The sequence below is a fragment of the Ipomoea triloba genome, chromosome 8 (genome assembly GCF_003576645.1).
Source record: "Ipomoea triloba cultivar NCNSP0323 chromosome 8, ASM357664v1".
NCBI lineage: Eukaryota > Viridiplantae > Streptophyta > Magnoliopsida > Solanales > Convolvulaceae > Ipomoea > Ipomoea triloba.
Window position 1 is genome coordinate 3,676,921 of NC_044923.1, and position 15,032 is coordinate 3,691,952.

The 15,032-nt window shown below is 34.0% G+C and overlaps 1 protein-coding gene across 4 annotated transcripts; it reads right to left on the reverse strand.

Moving 5' to 3' along the window:
• Window positions 1-12,655: 12,655 nt before the first annotated feature.
• On the reverse strand, window positions 12,656-14,358 carry LOC116027112 (cold-regulated protein 27). Of its 4 annotated transcripts, none has more exons than XM_031268542.1 (5): window positions 14,174-14,358; window positions 13,700-13,879; window positions 13,389-13,587; window positions 13,194-13,242; window positions 12,656-13,026 (listed from the first exon to the last, which is right to left on the reverse strand). In XM_031268542.1, the coding sequence occupies exons 1-5, from the start codon at window positions 14,273-14,275 to the stop codon at window positions 13,023-13,025; spliced, it is 534 nt and encodes a 177-aa protein (XP_031124402.1). In that variant the 5' UTR covers window positions 14,276-14,358; the 3' UTR covers window positions 12,656-13,022. The 4 variants fall into 4 exon arrangements, with proteins under 4 accessions (XP_031124402.1, XP_031124400.1, XP_031124401.1 ...); XM_031268540.1 differs by having other exon boundaries at window positions 13,139-13,242; window positions 14,174-14,357; XM_031268541.1 differs by having other exon boundaries at window positions 13,194-13,251; window positions 14,174-14,357.
• Window positions 14,359-15,032: the final 674 nt, after the last annotated feature.

Consider the following 15,032-nt stretch of genomic DNA (forward strand, 5'->3'; position numbering starts at 1 on the left):
GGGGGGGGGGGGGGGGGGGGGGGGGGGGGGGGGGGGGGGGGGGGGGGGGGGGGGGGGGGGGGGGGGGGGGGGGGGGGGGGGGGGGGGGGGGGGGGGGGGGGGGGGGGGGGGGGGGGGGGGGGGGGGGGGGGCGAGGGGTGGGCAGCGGCGTCAAGCTAAGGGAAATTGACATCTATGTCACTCTACCTGACAGTGTGCATTGAATAAACTTCGCTCGTATTTTTGTAAACCACAAAGAACAGATAAATCACAGTAGCTAAACCCTATGCGGCAACCTCAATCAAAAACGTATTGACAAGAATCAAATTCGTAACATTTAAATATGATAATTATGTTCCATTCACTTGGTAACTTATCATTCTCAATTTTAATAGTGTGCATATGAGCATGTGTAGTTGTAAATTTAAATAATAATAATAATAATAATAATAATAATGATGATGATGATATTGTGATGAGATGTGATTCTAATGATGAGTTGGACCCGGTGCAATTCTATCACTAACTTTTAGCAGCAAAAATTTGGTTATTGTATCCAGCTAAACACAAAAAAGGAATGATGGCTGTAAAGTAATAAAGTTGGATTTACATTTTTTGACTTTTCAACTATTAACTTTCGTTTTCAAAAAAAAAAAAAAAACTATTAACTTTCCGGAATTCGATAACCCCAAATCCTCCATGCACATTGCATAATATGAGAAGATCAGGTTTACTATACTACAACAACAGTACTAATTTGATAACACCTTATATTAATTGATAAGTGAACTATATACAATTACAACGTGAGTCAAATTTAGATTAACAATTTAAAGGAAAAAATAACATATTTTTTAAAAATTATGCATGTATTATAGGTTAATTTGTGAAGTTATGGACAATATAGTGGTTTTTTTAGCGGCTAGGATTATAAGGCTAGCTTCACCTTGTGCCACCTTCACATAACAATGACAGACTTTCCTATAAATCAAAGATTATTTTGTATGGCTACATTTATCTCATTATATATATATATAATTGACCAGTTCAATTAACTCATTTTATTTTTTATATTATTTAGTTGTATATAATGAGTTACATTAAAAGTTTTATTAGACAAAATTAAATTAAACTTAGAAATTTAAAAATTGAATTAAAACTTATAGCAATCAACGTTAACTCCAAATCTTTTTTTGAAAACTTTAATCAAGAATTATCCTAAGTAATTGTCCTTAACGTACGGTACTAGCCTACTAGGGCACACGTGTGCAGAAGGTGGATTATTTTCTCACTCTCTCTCTCTCTTTTTTTTTTTTTTTTTTTNTTTTTTTTTTTTTTTTTTTGTTTTGTTTTGTTTTATTTTTGTTTTTTTTTTTAAACGCTTCTCGTAAACGAGAATGCGGGAATTCCCTGGAGCGAACAGTCAGGTGGTTGTCACAGTTGGAACCAGCTGGTGACACCTGTCAAAATCATAGTGGTCCATTCCAGATACTTCGAAATACGATCAAGAACAATCCTGCCTTTTATTTATTTATTTATTTATTTTATTTTTTTTTATTTTTTTTACAATGCTGCCTTTAATAAATCTACTATAGTATTATATACTAATAAAAGTTAATTAAATTAGTCCTACAATGTAAACTAAAAAATATTCATCCAATTATTTGATCAAAATGAATGGTTAAAATTAATTTAATTTTAGTATTTTTTATTTTTTATTCTTTTTATTATATTATTTATTTTAGCTTTTTTTTTCTAAATACACATGTACGGTGTAAACGTCAGTAACAAAATATTTCGTTAACTATTTATTATTCTTAACTTACTAATCAACTTTAATAGAAAAGTTTTAGGTTCGAACATCATCCAATCAAAGTTGACATAATTGTTGAACATATACTATGAATATATTAGAGTTTATTTTATAAAATATAACATTAACTTTGATCAATTAATTAGCTAGACTATATACATAGCATTCAATGTTGAGCATCAATCTTGAAAATCATTTTCTTGCATTTTTTTAAAAATTAATATATGTTAAATTTTTAAATCTTTTTTTCGTTTAATTAATCTTTTTTGATTATTTAGAACAAGATGCAATATTTTAATGGGAAAAGGGTCAAATAGGCCCTCGAACATTTCATAAAAAGTCAATTAGGCCCACGAACTTTTAAAATGTGCAATTAAATCCTCAAACATTACAAATCGAAGCAATGAAGCCCAAAAATCGGCAATTGACCTGTTATCACCGGTCATTGGCATTTTCCGGCGATCGGCGTCAATTTCCGGCGACCGGCGACGACCGAATCGTCGCCGGTCGCCATTTCCGGCGAAAAGGTCGCCTTCGCCGGAGAAGGCGACCAGAGACCAGATCTCTGGTCGCTTTCTTCCAGGGAGAAGGCGACCGTTTCAGGTCGCCTTCGCCGGAAATGGCGATCGGCGACGATTCGGTCGTCGCCGGTCGCCGGAAATTAACGCCGATCGCCGGAAAATGCCAATGACCGGTGATAACAGGTCAATTACCGGTTTTTGGGCTTCATTGCTTCGATTTGTAATGTTTGAGGGTTTAATTGCACCTTTTAAAAGTTCGTGGGCCTAATTGACTTTTTATGAAATGCTCGAGGGCCTATTTGACCCTTTTCCCTATTTTAATTATGATTTTGCATTATTGTAAATGATTTAGGTCATTATGGTATTAATAATTTTTTGTCAATATTTCTATAATGATATAATTATAAATTACTTTACAAATATTGTACTATTATTTTTTTTATCAAGCAAAATTGTTGTTAGGGGGATTTTTTAGGTAACAAAGCATATATATATATATATATATATATATATATATATATATATATATATATATATATATATATATGTATGTATGTATGTATATTATTTCAAACGCTATTGTCAAACTTGCACAACCTAACTACAAAGTTGTTGATCAAAAACACAACTACACCTAGACTTTAAACGGTAATACAATTGTGCAAACAATTGATAATGGTGACATTTCACACGTTCCAAATATATTTGTATGTTATCATTGATAGCAATTGTCATTGACAAACTCCAAAAACAATTTGTTTTAATAACGAATGGAAATTAAAAAAAAAATCAATGACTTCATTGTTGTTGATGAATAATAAGTCCGTCTCATATAAGTTTTTACCATATATATATATAATCATTTCATTTAAAGGTTTGTTTAAAATAGAAGGAGAACAAGTCACAGAAACATCAGTTTTTTTTTTTTTTGAGTATTATTGACTCTGTTATAATGTTATATCTGTTTATAGCTACTTTCTCAACTTAATGAAGCACAAAGAGTCAACAAGGCTCGAACCTACCCAATATCACGTGTAATGTACAATAGCATATATGGCATATATAGTCGTTTACGTACGAAATATGATGTTACTGCCTCCGGCTTAATTCCATGATCCCTCAATTCTAGCTACATTTTTTCTTTTCCAGCCCAGATCACAGTCATCATCAACTTTGTCATACAATGCAAATATATATATATCACACAACTTGTTCTTTATTGTGACGCGATTCAAGAATTCAAGCACCGACCTGCTTATTCAAGAGATGATCGGACAAGACCGACTTATGGTTGTCACGTAGCTAAACAATATAATGCCGCTATGGTTGGCTAATAGCGTTGACATGTTGCCTAACCGACCGACCACCAGTATCGATCAGAACTCGATAACCATACTAACTTGCAATATGTCATCATGACATAGACTAATAGCTATCTCTTCGGCTCGACAACCAAGGATCATCTTAATCTATTGGGCAGTGGCGGCTTAAATGGTTAAGTCCAGCAATGCTGCTATGGTTGTTTGATAGTCTTGATGTGTCGTCATGTCCCCTAGCAAATCAGCCACATCTGTCGATCAGAACTCACCGTGTCACTCTTCACTTACAATCTGTCATCATGACATATTATAGACTAATAGTGCTACCCCTTCAGCTATACCATCAAGAATCATCATATCTTAATTTGTTGGGCGCAGGATTGGAAGACGAGTCCAGCATTCTGCTATTAAAATATGGTGGTGACTGCTATGCAAATATAATTTTAACTTTGGCACTTATACCTTTTCTCTGACAATTGACATCAGAGCAGGTTCGAGAGTTGGATTAAAAGCAATAGTAGTCACTTTACATTTCATGAAAACTAGGCCCCTACTCCGGATCTAATTGTTGCTATCAAATACTATACAATGCATACGGTAATGAAGTGTACTGTCTGCAGAAAGATGAATCCCAGAAAGAGCCAATATGAACCTGGTTGACAAATGCAGCAACAGCGAAACTGCATGCTTCAATTCCATGATATCAATACCCATAATAATTTATAAATATCATATAATCCAGCCAATTAAGGTCATTCATTTATATTTCACAGTGCCAATTCAAAAAGAATTATGCAAACTGAGACGCCAGGTTGTCATACAACGTACGTGTCGACCCCCGTACGTTGTCTTGAGATTCATATGTATAAATTAGGTAGGTAGGGTGTAGGTAGCTAGCTAGCTAGGCAGATTAGATGAGAGGATCTTGGTGGGGATACTGAGAATGATTGGGGCAGGTGTCAAATTCTTACAACCTTTGCCACGCTTTTCTTCGCTTAGGTTTCGACAACGTCGCATGGCTTTCTTTAAACCCGCCCTACTCTTCCCTGCTACTCCTAAAATGTCGTCTATCCTTATATCGTGCATGCATGTACCTCACCGCCATTTCTTTAAACCCTAACCTTTCCACCTACCTTAGTCTTTTCAAAATGACGTGGTTTCTTGCTAGCATGTTAACCGCCCATTACCGCACCATACAACCATGATGCTTTAATTATTTATGTACATCAAACTTTGTTTTCGGTTACTGTCTAAATAGTCAATACTCCACTATGAAATTAAAGCTCGATTTTGTGACTTTTCTTCGAGGGGAGCCACAGAAATATCATCTGAGCACAAGATATTTGGCTTAAGCTTTGTTATATATATAATACAACATCTTTTCGTGAGACTATGAAATACAACATGAGTGCACACGGTCTACAACAAAAATGCACACAGACTAGAGTGTATGCAATTTGCCCAACATGAGCGCACACAATCTAGTGCATTTATATTGTGTCTCATAGTTTCACAGGAATATATTGTGAGACTGTGAGACACAACATGAATGCACACAGTCTACAACAGGAATACACACAGACTAGAGTGTGTGCAATTTGTCCAACATGAGTGCACACAATTTAGTGCATTTTTATTGTGTTTCATAGTTTCACGGGAATATATTGTCTCATTGGAATATTATTAGCTTATATATATATATATATATATATATATATATATATATATATATATAAAAGCAATTTAGTATTTATATAGATTAAGGTTTAGATTTTTGAACATATTTACATATAGAACAAATAATAAGAAGATATAGTACTACATACAAAATGAATGTTATTAAATATGATAGAATTATTATATTATAATGTTTATGTACAATGCATGTTTTTTTTAATATAAACATATAAAATAAATATTAAATAGATATGATGTGTTTACAATTTAATATTTATGTACATTAAAGTTTAGGTTTATGAACATATAGAACAAATATATTAAATATAGTACATGGTGATGAATGTTATTAACATGATGTGCTAGTTGATGCAGCTAACGACTTAATATAAAATAGCATTGTATATTTGTATGTTTTGGACCAAAGTCTACCGTGCAAGATAAACCGTGATTCAAGATATAATTTGGACTAAAATAGTAAAATGCATCGTCCATTTCCTCCATCACGATTAAAAGTATCCCAATTTGAGAATTAATATATATTTCAAGAATACTTTTCTATTTGAGAATAACTGGATAAATACAATATATATTTCAAACTAAAAGCTATTCTACTTATATTGGAAAATAAGGATAAGAATTTCTTTATTTGAGTAGCGCATATATATAAGTGCATGTTGATATATAGGGTAGCTGGTGAGCTGCACCCTATATGTGTGTGCCTATATTTATTTATTTATATTTATATTTTTTTTATTTACTATAATTTGTGTCTTTTAATCATTTAATAGCGCCTCAATAAAGTAATAACTTTTTTGAGTGGCCCTGTCTGCTGAGCCACTGAGTTACCGTGATGAGAGAAGCAGAAAAATTACATATAGAAACATATAACTTTTTTGAGTGGCCTGAGCCAGTGAGTTACGTGATGAGAGAAGAAGAAAAATTACATATAGAAACATAGGGAGACGGAACAAACAATCAATCATTATTGTATAATGTACATTCAGTATACGACTAATGTACTTTTTTTTTAAGGCTCGAACCCACTCTCATAGTGTAACCAAGATACCAGGTTCCACTAGACCACAAAGTCTTTGGCCGATTAATGTACTTTTATTATATTAAAAATATACTTTTTTTTATGTTCCACACAATACTATGTGGATCATAGTTCACACAATAATTTGCCACAAACACTAGCTCAAGCTTTTGGACCTGAAAATCCATAGTTTTAGCTAACAAGTGAATTATACACGTGATTTGTTGATCTCCTAACATGACGGATAATAACACTACTAATCAAACTTAAAATGTTAATACAATCATTAACAACCATACCCTTATAAGAGAAATTAATAGAATAACACATGGTGACTTGGTGAAGTGAGAGATAATCAGTTTCAACATTGATATGATGTCTTAAAAATTTTATTTGATGCCAAGAATCTTGTGGTCCAGTGGCATCAAGCTTCAATAGGTTGAGAAAGTAGTTATGAACAGATATTGCATTCTAATAGAGTTAGTAGTACTCATTTGCTCCAAGAGTTGAGAGAGCTTCTTTGTAAGCCAATGTCTCTTTTTGTGTCTCCGAGAAATATATAACGGCAATATAATTCATTACTTTATCAATTAAAAATTTGCCAAGACAAGTAGAGGCCGGGTTTTTGTTTAATAGAGTCAAAATTGTATAATTGCATCTTACACAACCACCAATCACACTATACACATGCACATATGACATAGACATGCACACGCAATAATGCAATATTACTAAAAAAAAGTATGAAAGTTTTTTCCTTTGATGATTTGTGGAAGAATAATTAATAGGTGAGGCTAGTGAGCAAGTGGAGTGAGTTATGAGTTTTTTTCTTCTTTTTTTTTTAATTTAAATTTTCTATTTAATGTGATATTTTCACTTCATTGACCATAAAACGAACTTTCATTTTTAATAGGGTTTTTAAAATGATTTTAATTATTTATTTGAAAATGATATATGTTCCAAACCAGTCATTTGGGACAGTTGGTAAATATACAACTAATTTAATACAATTGAAAGGTTAAACACACACCACATTGCGAGTCGACGATTCAATAAAGATTTTTTTTTAAAAAAAAAATCTCTGGTACATATCGAGCTAAAACAAATAATAATAATAATAATATTAATAATAATAATAATAATAATAATAACAACAACAACAACAACAGGATGTTAAGTCGAGTTTACTTTAATTTTTATTTTTCTATTTTAAGTTTTTCTTTTCTCCGATTTTCTGTTCTAGCTTTCTATTTTCTAGATGTGCGAACAAATAAATGTACTATATTGCCTATTACCCATAAGAAATGAACAAAAGCAATTCTCCAATTAGTAAATCCACTAGTCTCTCACTCTTTGAGTCTCAATCTTTGATAGTTTGATACATCTACGATAAGCAATCTCAAAATATCTCTAACGAACTGTCACATACATATACTTATATCTCACTCACGCATCCGCTCCAAACTAGTGAGGTATGTATGAAATCATGCTAGAGTCACACTCTTAAAACCATGGATGATCATGAACTATCATTATCAATAGAATTAAATGAACACATGGTATTGTGTATATTGTGACATTTGATAAGGGATATTCAATTATTTTTTGTTTTCTATATATGTAGTGAAGCATATAGTAGATATATAGGCTAGATGCACCGGTCCTATATATATGATGCACCGGTTATGATCTGAGGATGGGAGGTAGTGTATATATATAGATATAATTGCAAGCTAAGGTGGATTCGCGATCCCACCTTGGGCATGAATAGCGCATGCGTACGTACCTATATGATATATATATGTATTATATTATTGGTAGGTATCTAGCATCTAGCTAGCATGGGGTCAAAATTTTGAAAGTAACATATTACATCAACATTAATTTTTATAGAATGTGGCACGTGAAAAATAATTGGACATGTTATATAAGTATAAGCTAGCACAAGTTTTTTAATGATATATTTTGTATTTATTAAAAATGATAATGGACTAAATTGGACCGATAGCAAGGATCTAGAGTTACATTGTGAAATAAGGGATCGAGACATGCATAAAAATGTATTAGTGGAGTTAGTACGTGATAGTCAGTTGGTCTGATGGAAATCGAAGCTGTTTGAGTAACTGTTACAATACGAATAAGTACAAGTGAATGAGTGTGTAGATGGCGTTCTCTTGATGGGGTAAAGGGGGTTTGCTTATACTATAGACGTTAACCAGTGATGTGATCACTTGTAGCAAGTAGGGTTGACGTGTCAAATTCTAATTGCAAGAGGGAGGCAGTCGGTTAGTCCGGCCAATTGGATGTCAGTAGTCAGGTTGTGCGTCCATCAAGTGTCAGTCATAGCTAGCCTCTAGCTACATACTCTGTCAGCTTGCTAGTCATGGACGTAATCACTTGTAGCAAGTAGGGTTGATGTGGCAAATTCTAATTGCAAGAGGGAGGCAATCGGTTAGTCCAATTGGATGTCAATAGTCAAGTTGTGCATCCATCAAGTGTCAGTCATAGCTAGCCGACCTCTAGCTACATACTCTATCAGCTTGCTAGTCATGGACCTAATCACTTGTAGCAAGTAGGGTTGATGTGACAAATTATAATCACAAGAAGAAGGCAGCCAATTAATCCACTTGAATGTCAGTAGTCAGGTTGTGCATCCATCAAATGTAAGTCATAGCTAGCCTCTAGCTACATACTATCAACTTGCTAGTCATGGAACTATGGGGCTTTACAATGCAAATTATTGAGCCAGTTTGGATTGTCATTTAACCAAAATATGAACCTATAATAATAATGAGGATCGGATTGTCCTAAGTATAAAAATACTGGATGCTATAGACATTAGTATTAACTTTTGAGATTGAAACTCGAAAATCATTTAACCAAAGTAGGAAAATCTCATCATTTTGTAAACCGAAATATAAAAAAATAAAATAAAATAACACTACCTAGGAAATTGTGTGATGGGACCACGATATCTCCATTTATATCCAACAAGCCTCATCAGAACGCAAAAACGCGACAATTCCAAAATTTTGTTAAATTCCGGTTAAATTAAATTTTTACTTTTTATTTTTTCAGTTTGAAGTTTACTTTATAATTATTATTATTGTTGTGTTCACCATTTTTATTTGAGACATATTTTGTCCTTTAATGAAAACATTCAATCTACATTCAACATCATTTTGATTTTGATACACGAGCGATTGATTTTATATAAAATATCGTTATCTTTGAACAATAAATAAATAAGCAGAAGACCAAATGCAAGTAAACAACTTGATTAAAAATCTTAAATAACTTTAAATCCGTTATTATACATAAGGCTCAAATGTGAAGTGAACTCCTCTTGATTTGTCCAGAAGAGACGTAATAAAGATTAAGTGTGAAACTAATTTCTTTTGATTAGACATAATAAGAATCAAATGTGAGAGTAACTTGTCTGAATTTGTTTAATTATATTAGACATATAATTATGTGTTCTTGATTCTTGTACGCTGAAATGGCAACACGAAATTAAAGTTGATAGTTGTAACCTAGCTTGTTGATCGATTTATCACGTGAACAAGACATCACCATTGTATTACTGCGTACGTACTGGTTGTGATTGGAAGCATGGATCCATGATGATAAGATTTGTCAAAGATAGACAGCTCTTGTTGTTTGGACAGATTTTATTTCCAAGTTACTTGATATGATTTTCTATTGGAACGTAAAAGTACTGCATGCGTTGAAGGATAACCTACCTAAGCCACCAACCATATACTCAGGATATTTATCTATGGGTTTAATAGTATACATTGCAGACACAAGTCTAAATAATGCTATCCAGCAACACCATTACCCCCCCCCCCCCCCCCCCCCCNAATCGGTTAGTCCAATTGGATGTCAATAGTCAAGTTGTGCATCCATCAAGTGTCAGTCATAGCTAGCCGACCTCTAGCTACATACTCTATCAGCTTGCTAGTCATGGACCTAATCACTTGTAGCAAGTAGGGTTGATGTGACAAATTATAATCACAAGAAGAAGGCAGCCAATTAATCCACTTGAATGTCAGTAGTCAGGTTGTGCATCCATCAAATGTAAGTCATAGCTAGCCTCTAGCTACATACTATCAACTTGCTAGTCATGGAACTATGGGGCTTTACAATGCAAATTATTGAGCCAGTTTGGATTGTCATTTAACCAAAATATGAACCTATAATAATAATGAGGATCGGATTGTCCTAAGTATAAAAATACTGGATGCTATAGACATTAGTATTAACTTTTGAGATTGAAACTCGAAAATCATTTAACCAAAGTAGGAAAATCTCATCATTTTGTAAACCGAAATATAAAAAAATAAAATAAAATAACACTACCTAGGAAATTGTGTGATGGGACCACGATATCTCCATTTATATCCAACAAGCCTCATCAGAACGCAAAAACGCGACAATTCCAAAATTTTGTTAAATTCCGGTTAAATTAAATTTTTACTTTTTATTTTTTCAGTTTGAAGTTTACTTTATAATTATTATTATTGTTGTGTTCACCATTTTTATTTGAGACATATTTTGTCCTTTAATGAAAACATTCAATCTACATTCAACATCATTTTGATTTTGATACACGAGCGATTGATTTTATATAAAATATCGTTATCTTTGAACAATAAATAAATAAGCAGAAGACCAAATGCAAGTAAACAACTTGATTAAAAATCTTAAATAACTTTAAATCCGTTATTATACATAAGGCTCAAATGTGAAGTGAACTCCTCTTGATTTGTCCAGAAGAGACGTAATAAAGATTAAGTGTGAAACTAATTTCTTTTGATTAGACATAATAAGAATCAAATGTGAGAGTAACTTGTCTGAATTTGTTTAATTATATTAGACATATAATTATGTGTTCTTGATTCTTGTACGCTGAAATGGCAACACGAAATTAAAGTTGATAGTTGTAACCTAGCTTGTTGATCGATTTATCACGTGAACAAGACATCACCATTGTATTACTGCGTACGTACTGGTTGTGATTGGAAGCATGGATCCATGATGATAAGATTTGTCAAAGATAGACAGCTCTTGTTGTTTGGACAGATTTTATTTCCAAGTTACTTGATATGATTTTCTATTGGAACGTAAAAGTACTGCATGCGTTGAAGGATAACCTACCTAAGCCACCAACCATATACTCAGGATATTTATCTATGGGTTTAATAGTATACATTGCAGACACAAGTCTAAATAATGCTATCCAGCAACACCATTACCCCCCCCCCCCCCCCCCCCCCNCCCCCCCCCCCCTCCCACCCCAACAACTCCACCCAACATTCACTATCGATCTGTTGTTCATGATGACCTGTATGGCCTAGATTGCATTTCTTATAGTTGCATTAACAACCAGCTCCCAACTCTATTTGGGATTAAAAAATATGAATTGATCATTTAACTTTATAGTTCAATCAATTTTGAAGGAACTAACTTCTCCAACACGACTAGTACTCATGCTTCTACTAGACAAATTATCTACGGACTCAGAGTCCATCTTGCAAGTTGAATTCAGGTCCAAAATACATAATTTATATACTGAATGTTTATAATTTATATACTGAATGTTCACAATTCATATTATGAACATTCAGTATGTAATAGACATGGGCTCACCTTACAAGGTAGACTCGGATTTATAGTATAACTATTGCTTATGCTATCTCTATCTAAAGTGATGGGATAATGGACAGTGATCTAAAGTCCAAAAAGAACCATGGCCCAAAGGAAGAATGGTGTGTGGCCCAAGCTCAGCCCAAACGGGGCTGGCCCAATGTGGAGTCGGCCCAATGTGATATTGACCCAAAGGACTTTAGGCCCCCAAGTATCAACAACCTCTGCATATATATATAGCCTAGAAGAAAAGCAATCTGGTCAACAACCTGCTTGGGATCCAAAACTAGTCGTTGTCGAATTGGAAAACCCTAAGCAATTGCAGGGCGTTTCATTAGCACTTTGGCCGCCTTTTTTAGGGACAAAAGAAATTCACAGGTCAACTACAGTGTAGTGTGGTGACATCTCTGTTACCATTCGAAGTAGAACTTAGATTCTTAGGCTGAAAATGTTTGAGAAAGTTATCCTACTTGGCCACTTTTTGTAGTGTGGTAACATCTCTGTTACCATTCCAAGTAAAACTTAGATTCTTAGACTGAAAATGTTTGAGAAAGTTATCCTACTTGACCACATTTTGACATTTTGTCTATGGTAACTGCTCCACACAACCTCCTGGTAATTAGGATTTTAAAATTTTAACTAATTTGAAGCTCCCAGGTAAAAACAATCAAGATACCATTTTCCAAATACGTTAAAGATTCACAAGATCGTGATTTGTGGATCCAAAAGCATGCCTACAGCAGCTTAGGGGCACCTTCAAAATCATAGTTATAATAATAGCATACTACAAATAGCTCAAGCTTACACCTTACCCACCCCACACACCACACCCTTAGCCTCTTCTCCCCTGTCCTTTCCCTGCCATTACACTACCCATGTAGGGGAGGAATTAAAGGTGTTCTTGGCTTCTCATCTTGGGTTAGAATGATGAATCCAAAGTCAATTATACGCCGTAATTCTTCACTGATGATTCCCAATGACTTGCGGCGTGCAACCATGAACCTCAGCATTGTCTCCAAAGGGTACTACCTGAGCGATGAATTCAGAGATTGACAATGTTAGTTGACACCATTATACCAATATTAGTAGGCTCAATAGAAGAATTTAAAGCTGCAAATAGTATATAGCCCAATGCATTTACTTGATCATTGCTTGATTCAGAAACTAAAGAGGTTTTAACCCTCTTCATGCCTTGCCTTTTCTGAGATGGTTTGGCTTCAAGATCTTCATCAACAAAGTTTTGATCTGTAACCTCTAGCAAAAGAGCAAAATTAAACAAACATCATTTGGGCTCGGCTTCCATTAGTGCAAGGATTCTAATTAAGTATATCAAAAACATTTGTAAATATGACTTAGGTAAGTAAAACTTTTTGATTCACAATTTTAGCTACCTGCAATGCTGTCAATTGAATCTTGGTGCAAAGGAAGCTGAGATTGGTTTTGAGATGTTCCATTATGATGTCTGTGTGGTCTATAGCGCTTGATCCAAGGGCTTGCCAAGAAGAGACCAGATTCCTCTTTCCGATTCAACCGAGGTTCATCTCTCTTCACATCAATTCTAGTCCAACTGCCATCTCGAAAGACTTTAAACTGAAACACAACAAAATACACAATCAAAATGAGCAAAAACCAGAATCTGAAAGCAGCACACGAGAGCATTAGAGCGGAATAGCAAGCAACAGCTACTAAGATTTGAGCAAACCTGGCCAGAAGCGGAATGCTTTTGCCTAGAGCTTTTAGGATTTGATTCCCCAGAGTTCCAACCAAATGAGTCCAAGGAATCATATAGCTGGTTAACAAACGACGTTTCCATAGAGCTGAGATACAAACTGTGTTTCTCGTTTGTCCATTCAGTCTTCTTCGATTCCGTCGTGTGCGAATCCTGCCACAAAACTTTCAGAATTCAGAACCAAAATCCACTCAATCCGCTCAACAAACTCTACTCAGCTACTCCAATCCACAACTCCACAAACAAATTTATAAACAACAACAACAGAAAAATTCATCATGAAAATGCCAATTATCCTCTCCACGTGCAATATCAGAAACACAGAAACCCTAACCAACTCCAAAATACATAAACACCTCAAATAAACACAAGCTAATCCAGAATTACATAACAAAACTGTGAATCTACAACAAAACAAGTTCAAAAAGGAGATCAAGCAAAACTAACCTCAAAAGTCGAACTAGCTTCCTGTTCGTCAATATTTCTCAGCTCTCCATGCTCGCTTCTTCCTCCTCCAGGCTTCCCTTCCGAATCAACTAAACTTTCCATCTTCAGAAATTATCAGAGCAGACAGCGAACGACCTGAATTGGAATTTTTCAGATTGAGATGAAAGAGTAATGTCAAATAAGTTTCCAACAGATACATAAAAGAGGGGAAAAGCGCGCCAGCTGTCACCGCTTTTACACGTGTCAGACCGCCAATCCTCCTTGGTACCATATAGCTAGAGTAAGACGGCCAGATATTTTTTGGCACGCCTTCTATGAAAATATCAGCCCCAAAATATCTTCCCGGTAATATTAAATCGTTTTCTTTTTCAAAAAATATTACAAGTAAAAAAAATCATTTTTTAAGAAAAGTTTACAATTCCTAGGTTGGTCAATTATATCAGATCACGTTGCATCATGAATGTAACCCAAAAAAATTATGTACTTATAAATAAATTAAAAGTACATAATATATTAATTATAATATGTACATAATTTATTATAATAATACATAATAAGTTAACTATATGTACATAATCTAGACTATGGTCCACAATGTATATTTTAGACCTTGATTCATGATTTAAATTGCGATGTGTTTGGTCAGCAATATATAATAAAGATTATAGTAATTTGTAGTATAAAGAATACCTATACAAAATATATAATATTATAACTCTCGATTTTATACAATTTTTTTAAATAAAAAAAAAGGTTTGAATAGTAATATTTGGATTAGATTCTACTAAAACATGAGTAATTGTTCTTTTACGTGATATTTAATTCAGATTTTTGTCTCCTCGGGTCATCAGGACATTCG

Bases quoted from the DNA above. Each gene is read 5' to 3' on its own strand.
- LOC116027112 (XM_031268539.1), bottom strand. From the start codon at position 14,275: ATGGAAAGTTTAGTTGATTCGGAAGGGAAGCCTGGAGGAGGAAGAAGC. The intron at 13,588-13,699 runs GTTTGCTCAAAT...GTTGTGTTTCAG, and splicing joins AGCATTCCGCTTCTGGCCAG to TTTAAAGTCTTTCGAGATGG. The intron at 13,027-13,138 runs GTAAATGCATTG...TTCATCGCTCAG, and splicing joins CTGAATCAAGCAATGATCAA to GTAGTACCCTTTGGAGACAA.